The 22,988-nt window shown below is 36.4% G+C and overlaps 1 protein-coding gene across 3 annotated transcripts in view; it reads right to left on the bottom strand.

The window, feature by feature from the left end:
* Positions 1–623: 623 nt before the first annotated feature.
* Positions 624–22,988, bottom strand: part of PDE5A (phosphodiesterase 5A) — a 49,356-nt gene continuing 26,991 nt past the window's right edge. For 2 of the 3 annotated variants that reach the window (XM_026034581.1, XM_026034584.1), the window contains exons 9-21: positions 20,179–20,263; positions 16,044–16,219; positions 14,518–14,577; positions 12,626–12,772; positions 11,222–11,347; positions 9,249–9,343; positions 5,839–5,926; positions 4,647–4,747; positions 4,443–4,520; positions 4,036–4,099; positions 3,024–3,098; positions 2,405–2,488; positions 624–1,773 (exon numbers count right to left, since the gene is read on the bottom strand). In XM_026034581.1, the coding sequence (XP_025890366.1) occupies positions 1,636–1,773; positions 2,405–2,488; positions 3,024–3,098; positions 4,036–4,099; positions 4,443–4,520; positions 4,647–4,747; positions 5,839–5,926; positions 9,249–9,343; positions 11,222–11,347; positions 12,626–12,772; positions 14,518–14,577; positions 16,044–16,219; positions 20,179–20,263 (1,317 nt within the window). In that variant the 3' untranslated portion in view covers positions 624–1,635. The remainder of the gene's footprint in view (positions 1,774–2,404; positions 2,489–3,023; positions 3,099–4,035; positions 4,100–4,442; positions 4,521–4,646; positions 4,748–5,838; positions 5,927–9,248; positions 9,344–11,221; positions 11,348–12,625; positions 12,773–14,517; positions 14,578–16,043; positions 16,220–20,178; positions 20,264–22,988) is intronic. The other variant, XM_026034585.1, reaches the window with a different exon arrangement.

Consider the following 22,988-nt stretch of genomic DNA (forward strand, 5'->3'; position numbering starts at 1 on the left):
AATTAATTCTTTCCCGGGAAAGAAGAATTTTTGTAGTTTCCAACTAGAATTTTCTGGATTACTTTGATACTAATAAACTCTCGTACTTCAACGTACAATCCCAAATGTATGTATCTTACCTAGAACTATTGCCAATTTTAATTAAAGATTTGTTGTTACAGATTTAAATACTTAACATTTTTGTTGGTGCATGCACCAAAGTTGCATCCCTGTTACTAACCAGTCTTACACTGATGACATTAAGCTTGTAATCCTAGAAAGAGAGGTCTATACAGACTTCTCTTAGGCAGTATGTTTTGGATTTGCCTTATATATATATATTTTCTTTAATTGCTTCGCAGGGATCATTTAAATGTCAGTTCCTCCTTTTCCTACTGCAAGTTAGTTGTTTCTTTTTCTCTATTTTAATATTTGTTAAGTTTCCTACACAAATGGTAAATTTCTGTAGTATTCTCAGCTGTTTTTGGTCTTCTGAAAACTTCCAAAAACTTTTTTTTTTTTTTAAGACTTGTTGATTAATAATTGTTGAAAGCAACTAGTGCTCAAAATGATTTGTAAAAAAATGTTATCATAAAACTTTCTGAAATCTCAAACAGTTCTTAAAAGTGGTCATAGTCATTTCACAACAGCACTGGCCTAAAGGAATCAGAATCACTAACAGTTGCCGGAAGTCTGCCATGCCCGGGTCATTCTGAATCAAACTCTCAGCTCTTGCTCTTACAGCCACATGCTCTTCTACCTTTCCTGTCTTGTTTCTGGTGGTTATGATGATGTTAAATTTATCTTCAGGATGAAGAGAAAGCCAGTATACAAAACCAATCTTGTTTAGTTTCCTAAGAAGGAACATTTTTCTGCTTTGCTTCTTGCAGCCTTCTTCCAAGTCAGCTTGTCAATTTATGTGGAGTTGCGATTTTTTAGCATTTGTTAAGCAGATATCCTTATCCATGAATAACTGAGACATTTCAGTGTTGAGACTCAAAAGGCCCCATTGTCTAGCAATTGGCTGGCTCTTTTTTTTTTTTAATGCTTCTCCAAATGTAAGACATTTTGTTGTGATATTCTTCTAATGTGAAAAAGCCACTGGGTAAACAAATTCTGGGGCTTTCCCATTTCAAAGTGCCATTCTGTCTCCTGGAAGGTTAGCATAGTATATGCTGGATTAGGCTCCCCAGAGTTAGTCCTAAACCTTCCTCTAAGCCCCTGGGAAGAGAACAGTCAGCACGGCTCCTCATTTTTAATACCCTAACACAACATGACCAAAAGAGGAAAAAAGGTGCCAAATACAGTAGTCTTTAACATACTGGCCAAACATGATCCCTAAACAACTATATACATCTCTGAAGTAATAGGCTGTCAAGGATAGTCAAGTAACTGCACTCGTACCATCTGGGAGAACAGGGTAGGATAAACTAACTCAGCAAATCTTTTTTCCATTTCACTCAGATTAAATAGAGGAAATATACAATCTTTATATAACCTTGGCATATACATGGTCATGCTATGTTTTAAAAAGTGGAAAAATAATACAGCAGTGGCAAAACATAAGCCAAATCCATACAGTGATTAGCAAAATGCAGTACTCCCCAATTATTGTCTTCGGTGTGTACTTAAGCTTATGGTTGTCAAATAAGCACCTCAGTTCCGTTTAGCTTGACTGCTTTCTCCATTAATTAGATTCTTTTCTTGTTGTTCAGCTAACGATTGCCATTTCTGCCTATTTTTTCTACAGCCATCCAGTAAGGGGTAGCAGGCCTCTGATATGTGTGTTAAAGCCTGAAATAAATTAAGAACATGTAAACCAGGTTATATTTAACAACCAAAAAGCGCTCTTAAAATTTCACACTATATCTCACCAAATACCTGCATAGAGCAGTTTGTGACTAGGTTGAAAAACATTTCCAGTTCCCTCGTGCATTTTTTGTGTGTGTGACGAGACAGGGAGAAAAAAAAGGGATGGGTAATGTTAACCTCAGTTGAATTTCCTATATATGGCATGTCGCTTTTTGCTTGACAAATTCAGAATGTTTAAAAAATATTTTAAGAAAAGTCTTCATCGGTATAGTAGATGGATACTATTATTTTCATTGTTAGCAAAGTGGATATTTGTGCCTTCTCCTAAAACTCAAAGCAGCTCACTGGCAGAACCAGAAATATAACAGAGAGATCTAACACTCGCTTCCCAGAAGCCAGCGTTTACTGTTTTAAAAAAATTATACAACAAAAGTTTTTAATGGCAAATAATAATCATAGCAATGAAACGTATGTAAGATATACCAAAGTAATTCATCTTTTTTAGATAAGGAACTACAACAAACTTGATTCTAATTTTGAATTTGCACTTATTACAGGCGACAGTGAGCTGTTCTGGTTTTAGATATTTGCAGTCCTTTTTTATGTACTCTACCTCATACAGCTGTAAACAAACGGCATCTATGAATCCAACCTGCATGCTGGGAATTTTATTCTTCTTCTCTCTGTTCATTAGATCCTGAAAAAGAAAAGTAAATAACCTTTATATTTAATATAAATAACTTTTATATTTAATACAGTATATAAAAAGAAAATTGAAGAGAAAGCTGGAATTACATAGTAGCAGCTTAGAAAGCACAGTACGCTCAGCATAGCAGGGTATCTTTGTGTGTTATGCTAGTAATTTGACTGCATGACTGGCCTTCAGAGCTTTGGACTGGCACTGCCCATTTTGCCAGAAGAACAGACAAACTCACATTCTCAGGATAAGTCACAAATAGGCACCAACCTAGAAATGTATTTCCTAGGCAATTTAACAGTACTGCTTTGGAGGAAATAATGTTGTCTGTTCTTTTGGCTCAAAGAGAATGAGACAGTGTTGTGAATCACAGTTTGTGAATGAGACAAAGAGAATGAGACAGTTTGTGAATCACAGAGGAAAAAGGAAGACAAGGAAGGAGTTGGTTCCGTGGTTACTGGCAGAAAAGTTGGCTGTTGAAAGGTGTGCAAAGTCCTGTTTGAAAGAGGTGATTCTGTGCAATTCCCTTACTTACTGTTGGTTCTATGTTGAGTTCTTTCCGTTCTTTATCTCCTTGGTCAAAAAACTCTGTAGCTACAAGCTCAGCAATCTGTAAGAAATGTCACACAGTGAGAGCTATATAAGTTTAATTGCTGCCTATGATTGAAGCAGTTTTCCTGTGTAGAGCTTCTAGCCTATATGATGAATACAATGTATCATTAGAATACATACATGAAATATAAAAAATTCATGTATTGTCTCATGTCTATGTATAATACTCTGGACTTGAATAAACACTACTACCAAAGCTGCTCTATGTAGTGATTAAATCTCAAAATAATCCTGCAAGGTACTGATGTACAAATTTAAAAATATAAATGGTAAGAACTGTATTTTAAATCTAGAACTAAAAGCAATGATTTTCAAAGATCACTAATGATTTTAAATTATTACTTTCTGGATATTCTACCTGTGGAGTCTGATACCTTGCACTTAAAAATCATTAGGCCCCTGCTGTTTGAAAAATCATTTCAGTTTAGAATATGTCAAAGTTGGAGCTGCTATCATTAGACTCTCCAGCTTAACAGTTAGCATTTAGAATCACACGTTCATCACACACTGTGCAGGAAAAAAAAGAGATCACTTGCATGTGCCGATACTTGGACAGTACAAGCCAATTGAGTAAAATGGCTGGAATATTTGATAGCTTGAGCAGCTGGCACAATAAATACAAAGGTCAGCTGTTTTAAAGTAGAGTGTTGCATTAGTTCAGTGCCTTATGATAACACAGAAATGTTCAAAACTACAAAAAATATTCTAATATACCTTCAGATTACTGCTAGCTGTATGACATAGCTAAATGCACAGATCCTGCTGTAAATACTGGAGAAAATCTTCAACCTCCCTTTAGCTCTTTAAAGGATTGCTTCCTAAGGCTCTGCATTCTACCAATACTTTTCCAATAAGGGAGTCTAGATGGAAGAAGCAGAGGCTATTATGTATTATGTACAGCTTATGTTTAGGAAAACTTAAAATTAAGCATATACCCGTTGCTGAACTGGCCAGGGTTTGGTTATGGCTGATAAATCACAAGCAGTCATCAGCATTGCTCTATAGGAAAAAAAAAATATAGAAAGAAATCTGTGAATGATTGTACAGTGAAACTTACGTAGCCATCAAGTCAAGTACTAAATAGAATATCCAGTTTCAAGAAAAATCAGGGTCAGAAAAAAAGTAAGTTATGAAGATGTTCTGGGTTTGATAATGTGGTAGACTCCACATGCTCCTTATGCAAAATGATTATGCAGGCTACGGAGCTAGACAAATGTCACCTGTGCCAGTTTGCACAGGCCTGGAATACACAGATCTGATGGTTTTACTGAAATCCACAGCAATGGGGCATGGAAAATCTAGCGGTTATTATTCAGCTTTTTAATCATCCATATTTACTTACAAAAATAGCTCCTTCTGCACAGGATCTTCCCAGTTAAATTGCTTCTTCCTTAGAAGCTCAAAAAACTCTCCCCTCCTCCTTTAAAATAAGTAAAAACAGGAAAAAAAATTACAACATGCTGACACAATCCAAACATGCAACTAAGACTATCCAGCCGAACTTGCTTTATATATAGTGCTATATATAGTGTATATATAGACTTACTTTATATATAGTGCTAAGTCTGTGGCAAGAATGGCTTGTTTTATCATTTTCAGTGTGGCCTTGTATTCTTCAATGGAAAGGCTGCTGAGAATCTGATTTCCCTTTAGAGAAAACAAAACAGTGTTAACAATAAAATAAGCAACAACTCACCAATATACTAAAATCTCCCTTAAATGCTGAATCATTCTTATTTGTTTACTAGTGTCTGTTGCTATGCTTTTATCCTGCTACCTTTTGCAGATTCCTCAATTAGAAAACAAAAATACGAGTGTTCTTGAGTAATGGCAAACAGTCCTGCAGCAGTGTCTTAACTGAATGAAACTGCACTCAGAGCAATGTCAAAGCCTGTGAAATTCATCCACCAGAAATCAATTTGCTCTGAGCCATATACTAACATTTATTTTCTTTCTTTCCTCTCCTAAAGTAAGCTCATACATACCTGCTTATAAAACTCATATAACTTAAAATATTTTTCTTTTATTAAGCAACATAAATAACAAACTATTACATAAAATGCAGCCCACTGTCAAACTGAAGCCTTACAGAGCTGATGGAGTAGCAATTTGCCTCTGCTTTTTTCCCCCATATTTTCCCATCTGAATAAGAGACTTACTTACATGAAGAGTGCCAAAACTACCAAGACTGTGATAGGAAACAAACAGTGAAAATATATTGCTTTGAAATGACTGTGCCTCCTGAATAACTGATCTTAATTAATAATATAGGAGAAGAAGAATGTAGTTTTACTTGCATATTTAGTTAACTTTGGTTTGGCTTCACTTGGGCCTTTGGAATGTCAACAATAGCCATGTTTGGTTTGGTCTCATCAGGACTGCTTTGTGTATATGTAGGCGGAAATGTTTTCTTGAAATGAAAGCAAGGACAGGAGTTTGTACGGTGGGTCATAAGAGGCCATGAAAACGGCAACAAAGCCTTTTGTTTCATTTGGTCCAAGGAAGCAGGTACTCAAAAAGATATCACCAAAGCTTCCCTTATCAGGCAACACTTGGAAATGTTTGATGGCATTCAGAAATGGAACTGTAATTTCCAAAGTGCTGCTTTTGCTTTCTTTACCCAAAAAGGAATAAAGTTCATTTAGGAATGTATAAGGTTGGGAACCTATCCAAAAGCTAAAAATAAAAGTGAAACAGGGAACAGCTTCCTTCAGTATGCACAGAAATGAGGCACTCACTGGACTATTCAGGATCATAAGGCATTGATCAAAATGGTGATGCTCCATGATTGAGTGGCAGTACAGTTGAGCTAGTGGATGTTCACTTCTGAGGAGCAGAAAAAAAAGCACACATTATATTGAAAAATCAAATTAAATATATTACTCAACCAGAAACTAGTTGGCCATCTAATGTCCATGGTATCAACTCACCTCTTCAAATGCTTGTTTTTAACCTGTTCCTTTCCCCTTACCCTTCTGTAATTGGTCAAACAGAATGAATGCATTTGAAAGGAGGCAGGGGAAGTGCGGCTACAAGGCTGAGCTGTTACTTCATCATATTGGCTATAAAGACAAGGCTGTTACCTCATCAGGGCACTGACAACTCTAGTTTCTTACCTTCTGTTACCTGTAGAGACCGAATGCACACAAAGAGTGAGAAAAATCATACAATCATTTTTAAGAGTAGAAGTTCTTCTTTGAAAAAGAAAGGTAAAAAGAAAAGTTCCTTCAAAAGCAGAAATTATTAAATGCCTTTTTTTTKGTTTGTTTGCTTGTCTTTTGGCATTTTAGAGAAGTTCCTAGCATATTAGTCAGCTCAGCTATTAAGTGTGCAAGTAATAGTGCAAATCTCATGCAAGGCCCAATGGTATCAATGCAAAAACTGTTGACCTCACTGGGCTTTGCTGCAGGGGCGAGTTATCAAATTATTTCCTATTAGGCTACTAATCTTAGCAATAATGCATTTATCGCTACTCTCTTCATGATCAAACTACTTCAATATCATTACTTTCCCTCCTCCTAGTGCAAAATCCAAAGGGAAACAGGATATCAGCTGTATTACAGGCAGTGAAAAAAGAAAGCCAACTGTAGGAATACAGATATTAAAGTTGAGTTTTTAACACAGAATTTATTGCTTTGCGTAGCTTTAGGCAGAAGACAGTTCTTCCTCTCAGGATTTCTATGTTTTCTTCCTCTTCCTTATTGCATAATAAGGTTCTTAGCTTTTGCTGCTTTTGTCTTCATTTTCAACACCTGTTCCGACAATGTTTATCTCAACTCTAACTGACTTGGGATCTTGGAAATCTGTTTTGTTGCTGATCCTGAATCTAGTACTATAATTATAACCTTGTTATAAAATGTTAAATGTCTAAGCATGTGAGAAATCCTTTTCTAACATACAGTTCCATGGGACTTTTTATACTGTTACGGATCATTCACATGAGTAAGTGATTGCAGGATTGGGTCCCTGTGTGACTGACTGCATACAGAGACTCACTATAAAAGACAGAAGAGGAGACTCCAAGGATTTAAAAGCACAAAAATGAGAGAAAGATGGAAAGACAAACAAAAATACAGAAAGGAAGATTAAAGGATGCAAGCCCCTGAGGATTATGGGCTGGCTGCCCAGCACCTCCTCTGAGACCACTGCAAAAGTAGTATAGCACAAATAATCCTGTGTTTCTGTAGGGAAAGAAATTGTAAAATGGTGCCAGCATATCCTGGGTGAAATTCCCATTGAGTTAACTGGGATGCATACTATTTCTAAATTCACCCTGACTGAACAGAGCAACACGTGAGAAAAATCTTAGGTTATCTTCCCAAGTACGGCACCAAATGAGGGCTTGCTCAGTGCTCAGAGACTGTATTCTGGGTGTCTGGGAAGCCACCAGTATCAGAAGCAGACCCAGGTTCCTCTGTCTGCTGTACAGAGCAGGCAGGGGCCAGGCCAAAGGAGCACCCTTGCTTTCTGAACGGAGTGGCTCAGTTACACAGTTTTCATAGGCTAGGCTGGCTCTTTTTACATGTTGGTTTGGAAGGAAAACAAAACAAAAGCCCTGCAAAAGACCTTAAAACAGTCGATTTCCTGTAATTTCTGCTACCAGAACAGTTTTAATTTTTGAAGCCTTGTTGCTTTAGAAAAGAATCATATGCCAAGTATCCATTCTCCCTGCCTCCAAGTGAGAAACAGAAGCAATCCATTCCTGGAAAAATAACTTTTCAGTTAGATTTTAAATGAGGGATTTTAAAAAACAAGATTCATTGAGCTCTTTGTATCGAAAAAGAATTAGTAAGCTTTAATCATCTCTGCTTTACAGTGTGTGTGAACGTTCGATTTTGCTGTCTATGACACTTTCCCAGGACATTTTTGAGAGGAGATGACGCATCTCCAGATGTTTTCCAGGAAATTTATTTTTAAATAAATAAAGCAGAAAATAGCTAACTGGTTCAAATTGTTGCAAGGCTGCAAGTTAGATTCCACTATTAAGAAGCTAGAAAAAGGTCATTATTTTTCTTTCTTTTTTTTCTTTTTTTTTTTTTTTTTTTTTTTTTTTTTGCTTTACGCGTTAGTGTAATTATTAGCAATATATCTGAAAGGCAAGAATTTATCCTGCTTCAGCTTGCTGAGTACTACTAGTATTCTCTGCCTCAAACAATCTTTTCCTCTCCTAATATCTTAACTTTACATACAACAAGAAGAGCAGATCATTTCTTCCAGAGGTACCTTCAAAACCAGCCTCCAGCTCTGCCATAAAGAGACAGAGGTATACATTTCTGGATGTCTTTTCCCCATCTCTGGTATGATCAGGACACTACCATATCATAGTAGTTACATTATAGCCATGCTTAAGTCAAGCTGTTTATTTACAAAGAATCATATGTTTTTATATGTGGAGTTCTTTAAAATGAAGTTCGTCTTTGGGAAGAAGTGAAACTATTAATGAATTATAAATAAAACAACAAAACCCCACAATTTTTAGCTAAAAATTAAAATAGGGGAAGATTTCATAATAGTTGAAATGCTTCATTTTGGTAACATGAAAATGAAGTATTTTGATTAGTAAAAAATAAAAGTATCTTGTTTCAAGTTTTAAACCTGTATTTTGTCTTTTTGTTTTGTACTTGCTTTGCGCAAATTTTAAAAGGGAAAAACACAGATGATCCCAAATCAGTGCAAAACAGTCATCCCTTTCTAATGTGATTTTTAAATATGTACCTTATCCAAAGCAGTTTCAAATTCATGGAAACCTTGGCTAAATGATGAGTGAAACAATCGGGGCTCCAAGTGAAATTTGGACCCTTTGTATTATTGCGATGGCTCCAAATACCAACTCTGTGGTGGCTCAGACCAGAGAGCAAACAGGCACTTAAAACAGTGAACAACTAGTTAAAAGTTGCATGTTTTCTCCTATGTGAACTCCCTTAGGAGCTGTGACCATTTGCTACTTTGTGGGAAATGGGGAAAGGGACATTGTTAAGAGGCGCCAGGAGATGTTGCCCCTGCACGCTCTACAGAGTCTGCTGCATCCACCATGCCCGTTTCTCTGTATAACCTCACACTGCCAAATCAACGAGGCTGCACTTCATTGAACTCTCTGATTTTGGTATTCATTTGCTTYTATTTAACTCCTCCTCTCTGACTGACTTACCTTTGTATGTAAGAGTTGTTTACTCCTCTGTGATCCAAATCATGGCTTAGAGCTGCTATCAGCAAAGCTAGTGTTTCTAAGTCAGTCAGTTTGCTCTGTAAAGGTAGTAGAAATGATTTAGTTTTACATTAGGGTTTTATTTTGCACATTTATTTTGCACATTGTATATATTTGTTGTCTTTACCCCATAACTGATAACAACTCTAGCCCAAAGAGGGCAAGGACATACAATTTTATGTCAAGAATAGTTATCTCTTAAAGTGTGATAGATAGTAATAATAYCTCTGCGTGGACCTCATAGCAGTTTACAGAGTTTCCTAGTTCTCTCCTAGTTCTCCTCTAGTTCTCCCTTTCCCACCTACATTACAGGGGAGGAAATTGAAGAGGATAAGACTTGCCAACCAGGAGGGAAGAGACAGCATCTTTTTTTTTTTTTTTTTTTTTCATTCCGGCCCCTAAAAATTTGATAAAAATAATTAAAAAAACCCCAACAATATTTGACTTATTATTAATAGTTTACTAACAGAGCCCCAAAAAAAGATGCCAGAGATGTTATAGTTTCTCTCATGAATATATCATATTCTTAATATTGATTAATACTATTTTATAGATACTTCATTTAAATCTGGCCAGTAAGAAGCAGAGGCTGAGCAAAGCTGCAGTATTTTTGCAGTGTTTTTAATGGGAGAAGAATAGCAGGGACAACAGTCAGGAGAGAAATTTGAACTGTTGGTGGTTGGTGACAGCAGAGCCACTGGGGGGGGCTGTATCCTGTGTACTGTACAGTCAAACCCAAATTTTCTTTAAGAGGTTAGAACTTCTCCGGAGTTATATCTGCCTTGCAGATAATGAATCCTGTCCTTCATATAGTCAAAAGACACATCATTTTGGAAATTCCTGATCTTATGTGGGGAATTTGAGTCCCAGTGCTTGCTTTTCCTCCTGGACCAGAGAAAATGAGAGACTTAGTGCAGTTTCTGACTCCAGAATTTAGGCCTTGAAAATCAGTAGAGTGAATCCGATGTAGTTAGGAATGAAACAATTTATAGAAATCACAGTGGGGACTGACAGAACTCCAAAAATAGCAAGCGAACAAATTATCATAATCACCTGTGATTGCTAGACTACACAGAGCAAAACTGCCATGCTCATTTCTTTTCAGCATAGGAGCATCCTTAATGTGTCTTTGGCTTTTCCATGCTCTTTTTTCTTTTTTTTTTTTTTTTTTTATTGAAGAAGAGAATGCCTCTTCATTATTGGTATTGGTCTTTGCTCTACAAATAGGATTAATTTATTCTCTTGTATGGGACTGTTGTAAAATGGGATAAACTGACTTCTATCAACTCTCAAATTGATCAACCCGGAGAAAAATGTTAATTCCAAATAAGCAGAAACATTTTGTTTTCATTAAGAAAAATGTTTGGGGGAAATCTTGAGCAATCTTTTCTTAGCTAACTCTTCTTTATTTGTAAAAATAAAGAATCATTAAGTTGTTTTTGGAATAATAATTTAAGTGGAGGGTTGAAACACTGTTCAAAAGCATTGAAATAAAGATGTCCTTATTTCCAGAAAGTGCTCTATTTTTTGTACTCAGCTGTTTCTGAGTCTAATGAAAATTAGGAGGAAACACCTTGCAATATGGCCAGTCCTTTTCTTCTGCAACTTCTTGACTGACTTGTAGCATAAATATTAACTTTAAAAAAGGAAATAATCAAGTGCCTCATTTGAGATATTCCTACTGGGAGTATACACCTGATCATTCCCAAAGGATTTGACTGAACCGAAGTACATCGCTTGAGAACAGTATTAAAAAATCAAGCACGTAAGGCCAGAAGTCTTCAACAGAAATACTTTGATTTTACTAGTAAGACTGCAGAATGATATGTATTTTACTGACATCACAGTCAAAACTATGCATCATTACAGCATTTGTTTAGTCAGAAGGTTCTTAACATAGAAACAGCAAAATGTACCTGAATTTTACCAGATTTTAAAGCAGCAAACATGCACTGGGCTGTATTAAAGGCATGCCTCCAATTGTGATAAGCAACATTTTTCCGATAATTTTTCTTCACACTTAAAATCCATCTGCAGAGAACCTTTAAGAAACAGTCATATGGTATTAGCTGCAAAGTTTGATTTTTTTCTTTTTATAAAATAAGAAAAACATGGTTACAGTTACTTATTTAGTCTCTTCAGTAAGTAATGTGAGTAGCTGCGTTTCTTTTAATCACTGAGGGCTAAATGTTAGTGTCAGATGAATTTCTGTTGATCCAGAAAATAAGTTATGTTGAGCTAAGAGGGAGGAAAAAAGGCTTGCTTGTAACCACTGTGTCATAGAGGCAATTAATTCTTGAATTTCACTGAAATGAAAGATTTCTTAAGAACTGTTTTGAAAATGAACATGTGGGTTTTTTTCCATTCATATCAGTTTTTCAAAAGAATTGGACTTAGGAAAGCAAGTAAGTATGATATAAAGGTACTGATCACTATATTGCAGGATAGTATCTTTTTTAAAATTGTTATTTTTATGTAGAAGGAAAATATCTCCTGGCTACTTCACAGAACAGAATTACAAATTGTGGGTTATACTTTAGTTTTATGAAAGTTAAAACTATAAAGGCCAGTGTGTATTTTGATGTATGCTGGAACAGATCTCTTAGCTTAAATGGATACACCATACTGTTTAATGTTATATGTGTTCTGAGCACCTAATTTGGTTCAAGATCATTTTTAGGGTTTCTAGCGAAGGAGCCATATTATATGGACAGAAATGGAKGCCTAATATCCATCCATCCAAACAGAAGACAAGAGCAGCAGTATTCTGTGTCTTTCTGCAACGAATTAAGAGTATCTTGCTACTGTTGGTGTTTTTTAGCTCTTTTAAGGAMAGAGGAAAGTGCAGCTTCAAAACTGTTAATTCTCTGTTGTTTCTATTGAGACAATTATGTGTTTGCTGTCACAGTGTTACCTTGTTGATGGAAATCTATTAGGATTACTCTATCAGGAAGCAGAAATTCACCCATTTTGGGGCTGCCTATCACTGTAACTCTTGTTTATTGAAACATATCCTTTAAGGAATTACAAGTTCCTGGCATTACTGCAAAATGAAAACTTTTGCACTGTGATATTGAAGAGATCATCCTAGATAATATAATACTTCTGCCTGCCCTTAAGCTTAGCTAATCTAGTATAAGTATATATAAACTGATCTAGAAATCAAATATCTTTTTTCCCCTTACTAGTTTATGTGCCTATTGTCACAAACATCTAATGGAATTTCCACAACCTGCTGAAGTAATCCCCCATAGGCTTATTTCATTATTCTCCTGATAAGTCGTCTCATTATGTGAAATAGCATTCGACAGCATTCATACCTCATGCTTCATTTGGAAATTTTGCACCAGGTTGAGGTCTGTGAACATTCGAATTGTGCACAGGGTTGTTTCAAAATCTGATAGCTCAAAATCACTGAAGTTGAAATCAGTTAAGTTGAGAGATTGTGCAGATGGTACTACAGCAGCCTAGAGAAGAATGAGAGAATGACATTTAGCAATAGAAAAGAGAAAGCATAATATAACTGGAGAAAGAGTAGTGCAATTTGGTCATGTTTTATTTTGTTTTATCTTTCTTTAACCTTTCCTGTTAACATTATCTTACTTGCTTCTTAGAATTGACATTCATATTGACATAAGCTTTTTTTTTTTTTTTTTTTTTGACATAAGCTTTTTTTTTTTTTAAATAGCTCAACCAAACCAGTCTGTTGCCTAAATCACCTAGCACAAACTGTAACCAAAAGTACATGTGAAGTTAAACATTTGGGAAATAAAACAGTGAAATTAAATGTTTGGTTTTTTTGGATGTGCAGAATTCAAAGTCAGTAATTGCTGGCATTTTTTTTCTAAAAAGTGAAGAAAGACGTGCCTGTAACTAGAATAGATGCTGTATCTAACAGCATCCCTATCCAGCATTATTGTATCCTGATTCTGTCCATAGGCAGAGCTTTCTCAGGACTAAGTTTTTGGAAAAAGAAAAAAAAAAAAAAGGTTCCTCAACCTGTGATCAAATTACTCTTAAAAGGTAAAAGGTTTGGACAGTGTTTCTTATGTTTCTAATGACAGTGTTTCTGAGTAAAATCACATATTTGTGAATTTGTTTTGAAATGTGGAATTAGAGTCTTATCCATGCCCCCATTGATAACCTGTGTTATAGGCTTTTATAATGCCTTAGAAAGCATTGATTTATATGGGACAAGATTGTGCCAGGAAGCTCGTGGTCAGTGAAGCATCAGGGGTGGTCACTGGTACCCGGGTTTTGTTTTGTACGTCTGTAAAGATGCAGCCACAGAGATTAAGGGAAGCGACGAAGAGAAGCCATTAGCGACGAGCAGTGCGTTGTAGCATCAGTGCCTCTGTATCGGTGAGCAACAGCACATCCGGACTGAGGCTCAACACGGGTGTGCTGCTCTCCCTGCCAGAACTAGGCACGAATGCCGGCCTGGTGTATGAGCACTAGTCCAGCACCTTGTTTTGTGGCACCTTGCCCTGTCTAGTCCTGTCCCACTGTGCATACCCATCTTGTGATCCCCTGTGTCTGCCTTCCTCACCATCCTTTCTGTTGTCCTTACCACAACGATGATGCCATCTGCTCAACACCTCCACTTCAGCAGAGAGAACAGAAGGGAGTGAGTTTGGGCTATACACTGAACAACACTTGAAATCACAGCTTTAGTTACTCCTAAGGCAGTGGTTTCTAAACATCAAATAGACATGAGTAGAACAGGACACTGCATAGAAAAGTAATCACAAAAATGAAAATAATCATAGAATTAACAATTAGAGAACTTCTGTGAAAAGCCATAAAGCTGCACCCATATGGTAGAAGACTGAAATATGAAAAATAAAAAAATACAAAATATGGACTTGAAAATACTGACTGATTTGGAGTTGATATTAATATTGCATCAATAAGTACAGTCATATTGTCACTTTAATTCTTGAGAATAACAGTCCTCTATTTGTATTTCTGTTTTTCCTGTAATTACAATTCTCTGGGCAAACTGTATCTCTCATTGTTGGCCTTGTAATACCTTGCTTTTGCATGAAATATTGATCCAACTTAGGAAATGATCAGTTTAGGCTTCACTCTAACTTTTATTTCTGAAAATATGATGCTCAACATGCAGAGACAAATATGGGTAAAGGGCTGCCTTTCATTGTTCCATCTCTTGATTAAGTATTTCTAAAGGAATAGTAAAAAATTCAATTACCGCTGTTACCTGCAGCTCCCTCGTTTCCTCCTCAGCAGCAGAAGCGTGGTACGAGAGAACCTGCAGGAAGAGCAAAAGAGTCCGTAGTACTAACAAAGCACAATACCATTAAAAGGGGTTATTTTTTTCTGAAGCAGAAGTTACAGCCTGCAGCTGTAGTCCTGCACTGCACTGCACTGGCTGAAACCTAGTGTCTGTGCAAGGCCCTTACTGGTTTTAAGGGAACTTTCTGAAGGCATCTGGGGAGATATCTGCAGCTTTTACAAATCTCACAAAGTCTTCTTGATTTAACTAGGCCAACAAAATGTAAATAGTTTCTATAAATGAACAAAGAACTCTGATTTTCTCTTTGGAAAGTTTTCATGCCCCACTTTCAAAGACAAATAATTCAAGGAAAAGCTATAATTATGGGCCTGACATTGTTGCCATAATAATCCTTTCAGGGGTTTATTCAGACATAAAAGAGTTTTGCCCTAGCTGAAACTTGGCAGAAAAGTCTGAAAGAAAATATGTTTCTTTTTAAATTAACAAAATAACTTTTATTTTCTAGCTGTAAGAATGAACAAAACATTGAAATGCTCTGAAGTTCCTTTTAGCTTACATGCAACTAAAAGAATAACTATTTTATGAAGAAGATGTCTTAAATATTAATTTATAGGCTTTTTCTCATATTGGAATTTGTATGGATGGATTAACCATACCATCTGAGAAATGTAAAAGTAGGAAAAATGCTAATTTGTCTTAAACAAACAGCTCATCTCTTTTAAAGCGTGAAACTATTTTGACAATAATATTACCACCTTTTCTTATGACTAAATACARGTTTATTTGGGAGTGTTAATGCTTCTTCTAGTGGCTACAGGGTACATAACCCACATTTTAGGAATTCTGTAAACACTGTATTTATATAATGAACATTAGACGATCCAAAGTCTACAAAGTTTTGACTTCAGCCTCAAGTTATCAGCTCTGAGTAATTCGGCTTCTTAGGCTAAAACCTTCTTCAGCCATTGAACATAACAGTAACCAGTTCCAAGACAGGGACTAGGTGACATTTTTCTTGATATGGTTTGATGAAGTCTGAGAAATTGCAGTTTTCTCAGACARTAACCCTGCCATTACTCCACAAACTAGACTGAGCCGCAAACATCACAGAAAACCTCAGGAAAAAAAAAAGTTAGGAAGACCCTAATCCCCCAAACCATTTCCTTTTCCCATGCAACAGAACAAACAATGTTGCCAACATGTTGCCTTGTGTAGAGGAAAAATGAATTTAGGTTCAACACTAAATACAATGAAGTTAAAATATAATACCAATTAAATAATGTGCAGGCAAATATGGAAACAATCAGAAAAACACACTGTTTCTGTGCAACTCCAGGGACCAAATAYGTTTCTTATGTGAGAGAACAAATTCTGTTCAGCATTTAAGTGAGTTGCAGCAATTACCTGCAGAACAGGCAGGATATGGTGAAAATTAGACTCTATATTGTGGCAATTAAAGACCACCTAGTTTTTGAGCTTACCTCTAATGTTACCATCTGCTTGGCCATGGCTCTTTCTACAGCTTCGTACATCTGTGTATTCTGGATTCCCAAACCACAGAAGATGACAAATGCTTCCAGGAACTGTTCATCATTTCTGTTGAAAGCCTTGATTTTGCCTGAGTTTTCTTCCATTTTATTCACAAGCTGGCAAACCCCTAACCAAGATACCAAAATTGAAAGGAGTAAAATAGAGAATTGCCAAACCATCACCGTGTGGTAGAAACATCAACAGAAAAATTAAGATGCTGTTTAGCCTACGGTACAAATCARCAGTATACATGGAAGTGACAAATGAGAATGCTATAGAATCCACTTCAAATTCTTCTAGAATAATTTCACTGTATTACAGAATAAATACTTAAAATACTATGTACTGTTTAGTAGACTCAAAAATATTTATCAGGATTTATAAAGCARAAATGTCAGGCTTTACAGACTTGATTATCTTGCAAAATTCCAGGATAGTTTTCATCCTGACTTTTATTATTAATTGTATTCTAGATTGATTTAATCCCTAAAGACAATTTGTCCTTTGGAGGCTAATTAAATTTTTGTAACCATGCCAGAAGAAYATTTATGAAAGTCAGAACAGTGGTACACAGTTTTCACTTCCTTCTTTGAGTCAGTACTGGATTTTTTTAATGAACTAAACAGAAAATGCTGAAGTTGAGGCTCCACGTTCAATTGTACTTGATGATTCTACGAAGATGTGATTGAATTACAGCCTGCTGCAAAGCTTATAGCCATGGGAAAACCTTCAACTGAATTCAACTTGTTAGCCAGCTTGCTGGTGTTTGCATTTTTTTTTCATTTATCTTTTGTTAATATTTCCTAATGATTCCATTCAATATCAGAATTTTCTGGCCCACATACCATTGAAGGGTCTGACATAAAACTCCTACTAATCCTTGATTCAACTAGAGTACCCAGTTCCATTTTAAGCAAAGGAAAATTCACATATGTACCTCATTTTAGCTTTCCGTAACAGATTGCAGTTTCTGCTAAGAAATTAGAACATGAATTAAAGTAGCTGCATTGCATATACAGAATTCACTTGGGCAGCAATGTCGTGGGGATTATTTTTATCTTAAATACAACTGTTTTCTACCAATTTCTGTTTTTTAGGGGGGGAGAATAAATACTGCAAGTAGTTATCTCAGTGAARATCATAATTTCATTTGCTATGAATTGCTATTACTTATGAATTTGTATACTATATTTTGTGAAGAACATCTTGCAGTAGAAACAGTAATATATTAAATATATATTTAACCAGTTAAAAAAAAAAAGATAACTCTTTAGTGTAATGTTTCCAGAATACTGTTACTAAATTTTATGTTTCCTTGCTTCAGGAAGCTTTACATTGATATAAAAGAACAGAACCTGCATGCTTGCCTCTGGTACTTAAAGTCTGACACCATAAGGTCTGCAAGGCTGGATGTGCTCTCTGCTTCTGAATAAAGAAGGAGTTGTAATGCTTACTGTTTTACATCAGTGAACATAACCAGCAACTACCATAAGGTTTTTGAGAGCTCATGATCTTTTATTAGGAATATATCTACTATTTTAGCATTCTTCATTTGTTGACTAAAATACCCTTTCAGGTGTTACATTAAGGGAAAGTCCCTGAGGGATCGCATGTGGTCTTCCTTGTTAACAGAATGTAGAAGTATTAGGAGAAAACAATCTGTACACATGAGAAGGGTGTTTTTAGAAGAATATTGGCCTTCTCCATATAAGCTTTAATGTGAAAATATAAGAACATTATCCTGTTTSCAAACTATGTTCTGTTTTGGAAACATTTTTTGCATAGGACACTGCTCTAAAGAGATCAACTGTAGCTGTAAACTGGTGGGGTGGGAATTGTCATATCTAAATATTGTGAACAGTATTCTGAACTTCAGTGGGATGAGACTACTACATAATTCAATCATAGTAAAAATATAAAATTTCAGGAAGAAAAGAAATCACTAAGAATGAGATTTAACTCACTCCCAGATCTCTGTTTAGTCCTACTTAGGAAATTACAATAATTTCCATAGCAACAGTGATACAATAAACACAAGATTTTTAAGACTCAACAGAATAAGACACAAGAGCAAATGCATTCTTCAAAGACATGGATTTGGGGTTTATGTAAATTCCTCTTAAAAATTAAAATAACTATAGTAAATATACTATGTAACATATAAGAAAAATACTCTTTTAATTGAAACAATTTCAAAAGCTTCCCCAAACCATCAAGGGGTCCATACCTTAAAATTAATCTTTTACTAGAACATACTTACAAAACCACAGAAAGATTCTATAAAGTTTTCACCAAATACCTGAAAAATGTACAAGTCAGGAAAACAAAAAAGCTTTATTTTAAAAATTTCTCTTGTCAGTAAATTTACTTGGTTGTGTTGCAGACCCCACCATTTGCTCCACCTCCACTCCCCAGATTCTTGTCTCAGGGATACTAATCTTAAAAATAAAAAAGGAGAACTATAACTTTCTTGAAGAGCATACATTACACTAAAGCAACTTCTGGGGATCGTTCCCAAGGCAGCTTCTTGCCCTGTTAAAGATCTGAACATTAGCTGGGATATGTAACCTTAAGAGTTTTTGAAGATTATTTCACATTGAGAATTACTCAGATTTGAAAAGCCCACAGAAACAGATAGCCCAAACTGAAACATTCAGTATGAACTTCCACAGCATATGAGATCAGGTAGAACTGTTTTATCAATAGCCAATAACATAATGAAATATCTGTAGTTAAAGCCTCAAGAGTTCAATCTTCATTTTGGTCTTCCGGGTCTGGTAAAATATTTAAGCAAAATAATGAAAGCCTCTTCACAGAAGAAGCTGGCATCAAAGGATACTTTGCAGAACTAATTAGGTAGCAATGTATGTCTGCTTTGGGTCTTGAAAGAAATATGTTGTCTTGGAAAATGGGCCTCATATTTTCTGCAGACATTGATTCGGCTGTATAATTTACAAGGATAATTACTTGAAGACAAAAAGATGCATCTTTGGAACTCTTGCCAAATTTTGTAAAGATGAGGATGCTGAACTAAAACTACTGTCTAGAAATCAGTACATTACATGATGTGTTCTGTTTGCTTGTAGAACTTCCTGATGTCAGGGAAACCAAACTTGCATTTATTCTACTCCCCTTAGGACAGAGAAGTCCTGGTAATTTTCAAAACCATCATCGTCTAAAGTGAATCTGAAATCCAGAATAAGTCTTAAAACTCATTAAGCTAGTTCCCTGAGCTTAGGAACCAAGTCCTTGGTCCTTGTTAGGACCAAATCCTCAAACTATTTAGGTGTGTATTTATCTTTGGGGATCCAGACCACAGCCACCTAAGTATTTTTAGGGAATTGAAGAGAATTATTCTTCTAAGTCTCCATAAGGCTCTAGGTCTTTGTGGACCTAAGTGATGTCAAATTACTTCTGAAATTTTTACCYTAGAAATCCAGGGGTGATACGGTCACTCTTTAACATAGAAGAGAAAACAGAAAGACCAAAGGAGACACRGCAGAAGCTATTTAGGATAACTTTAAGCACCTAATCCAGTGTTTTAAAGCAGGATTGTAGACACAGAGAGAAGCAGGCACCTCCAAAAGGCAACCACARCACCAAAAGTGAACATCACTTAGCCTTACAAAGCACATGAGTTTTTGCAGCCGAGTCTCCTTTGAGGAGAACAGCAGCGTCCATGCTGCTGAGCTTGCCTGCCCCACAGGCTGCCACCACGCTCCTCAGAGCCCAGCACCACAGGCCTGGAGAGCTTATTTACTGGCACATGTTTTCTGCCTTTCACTGCCTTTTGAAAGACTTTCACAAACAAGAAGGAGATCTSTCCCTCTCATCAAGAATCTATGAAAATAGTTTTACTTACAGAACTTTATCAAATGCAAAGAAGCTATAAAACCAGAGAAATAGCACAGGCGGTTGTAGAAGGTAAAGTGGTATTTAAGCAATTTACAGTCAAGTTTGGAGTAGTCTTGGTTGTAATCATGATAAATAGGGATTTYTTCACATGCTTTTAGATTCCATGCTGCCAAGGTTTAACTGTGGAGCATGTAGCATGAAATGTACAATTGTTTTTGTATAGTTACCCACCTATCACCTTGTTCTTTTTTCCGTTCTTGATTGGTGTACACAGCAAACTCGTTATGTGTTGCCTTATGTTTTCTGCATTGTCATTCTGTTAAGCAAATAAAAAAATACAGTTACGATTTTACAGACAAATTTAGTTGAAGTGTCCAAATTGAAAAAAAMCTGCAGAGCTGAGATCTGTAGCTGTTCTTGGTCTACATACTGTTTCTTCAAAGCAACCATGTTTTCAAAGAGTTTGCACATCTTTGGCTAGTCATTATAATAAACATTGTATTTGAAACAAACATCGGTGAATAATAATACAAATGCTGGTAATCATTCAGTGGGAGTTGACAGTGATTTGTGGCCATGAGCTAGTTTGGTAATAGGTTCTTTTCATCAGAAGCTACCATTTCCATTAAAATGGCAGTTGTGCACACTTGCAGTATGCCAGTGACCAAAGCAGATGTCATAAAAAAAAACCCATGGCTACACTTGGCATTATTATTATTATGGATTTAATGATACTAAAATTTTCATCAGCCCTTTGGATTTACTTGAGATTCCTTAATTAAAGAGATCTTTAATTCATCATGGCCATGAAATATGCCTTAGTGGAGATAAAAACATGATCCATGACTAATTTTCTAAAAAGGTTAGCATTTCTGCAGTCTTTTCTTTGCTGTGAGTTTATCTCATGCTCCCAGTGAACAAAATTGATTTATTTGGGGCAGGGAAGGGAAGGGTGGAACGGAAAGACAATACATTTCTTTCCATTTTCTTTGTGAGAAGTTGTTAATTCTTTTCTGTTGTACATAGTCCTGGTCTAACATGGCAGTTGCTGAGGGAAATATGGTCCTATCTCTGACTGCATGTGAGGCAAAAAGGTATGCACTAATATTTCAGATGCAGAGAGATTTTTTGTTTTAATATTGCTGCTTTTATCTGTGGTTCTGTGTAAGTGGAGTGGTCTCTGCAGGCAAATGCGCAAATGATTATAATGGGAGAAGGAAGGTAGGAGAAAATCTGAATGCTAGATCAAGCTAGATACTTCACAGGACTCCAAGAATTTAATAATTAGTAGATCATTATCAAGAGAATAGATAGAATAACTGAGGAATAGAATTTACTGTTTTGTGAACTGTGGTCTGGGAAGACGGCATACTTGTGAAATTAGCTGTGAAAAAGGAGCTCCTGTATCTCTCCCTTGACCTCTCCAGCAAGGCCAGCTGAGAAACACCAAAGTCAGGCTGCTTTATCGCTACTGTGAGGAGAACCTGCTGTTTCGTAGTAAAGTTAGATGCATCATATTTCAAATTGGACTTGACTGGATAATAAGAACATAGTGCGTAGCGCTTGAAAATACCTGACCCAGTATAAATGAACAAGGAGGAGACTAAACAAGAGCAGGGATAAATGGCTAAAAGAATGGGTGTAGATATTCACCCTTTATCTACTCTGCATTAATTTTGTTGATTCACGGAGGAACTTGCACATGAGGGTGCTAAGGCTTAGCCTGTGGCTTCTCTACTGTCCTTCTAAGTAGTTTGAACCTGAGGGAGGCAACAACAGGCCTCTATCACACGAGAAACGAGCTCTGTGCTCTTATATAACCACATAGGAGGCTGAGGCCACCAAAGCAGCTAAAGAGCATCAGTGTTTGCTCATAAATTGAGTAAGGATGTCACTGAATGCTCTGAAGAAAGTGGCAAGCCAGGGTGTTAGGGCAGCAGATACACCTTGGGTTTCCCTCATGGCAGGGTATCTTGGCTTTAAGCACTCCTGGAACTGCGCCTACACAGTGGTGGAGATGCAGTCACAGTGACAAGAGCAGGAGGCTCTTGTTTGGAATRACTCTCAAGGTATTTTTTCTGTTTTAAAATATCTTCACGTTCTGGTCTATTCTGTGTTCTTTTTTTTTTTTTTTCCTCCAGTTTTCCAATTGAGATAGCTTTGGGTCTTACACTGTAAAGTATTGAGCTTATCCTTCATAGTATCCTACTCTAGGACAGACAAAATGGGAAGCAAAAAGGTGTGAACCTGCTCCTTCTTTCCACTTACTGAAATCACACTGTATTCCCTGACCTTCACATTGTGAAACTCATAATGAAGAGTCTGGCAAAAACCAAAYTGCTCCCATTATACCTGCTCCTTCCTCTTTGTACCTTCTACCTGAGCCCCTCCAGATAAGAGGCTTAAATATAATGAACAGATATTTTTCTAGCTTTTGCACTGAGAGAAAAATAGAAGTTTGCCTTTTGTTGACAATGACTTTAAAAGGCATCATGACTTTTGTCTGAATCTTGCCAAGTGACCTTCCCTTCCTAATTCTCCCATAACTGTGTTCACTCAACACACCATACCACAAGCTGACACCACTTGAAGCATGAAGCATAAGTTGCCAAAGAAATGTGAAATTATTCCTTCTTCAAAACAGCAAAGAATTTGTATCCACAACATTAATCTTTGCCAGAACAAGAGAGAAAGGAGGGAATGAAAGGAAAGGAACTTCTGGACCTTCCCAACAACCACAATAAACCACAGAGGGTTGCTTTGAAAACCTCCAGCTGTTCTTCACTCTGCTGCTTTCCTCAGAACATACTGAGCTACCTCTCAACCTCGCAGGGTGTATTTAATGGCAAACAAATGTTAGACTTTTTTAACTAACTCCGTAGGATAAAACTCTCTCCTGGTCACCTTGCTCACTCCGAGTATTGTATCATTTGCACAGTGATAATGAACTCAATCAAAAAAAACCTCTGCCTTCAGTAACAAAACAGGAATAACAAGGGGAAAACAGAAAAAGATTGGAGAGAAAAACAGAAAAACGTTTT

This window comes from Nothoprocta perdicaria, unplaced genomic scaffold (genome assembly GCF_003342845.1).
Source record: "Nothoprocta perdicaria isolate Ctin4 unplaced genomic scaffold, notPer1 scaffold_149, whole genome shotgun sequence".
NCBI classification, from domain to species: domain Eukaryota; kingdom Metazoa; phylum Chordata; class Aves; order Tinamiformes; family Tinamidae; genus Nothoprocta; species Nothoprocta perdicaria.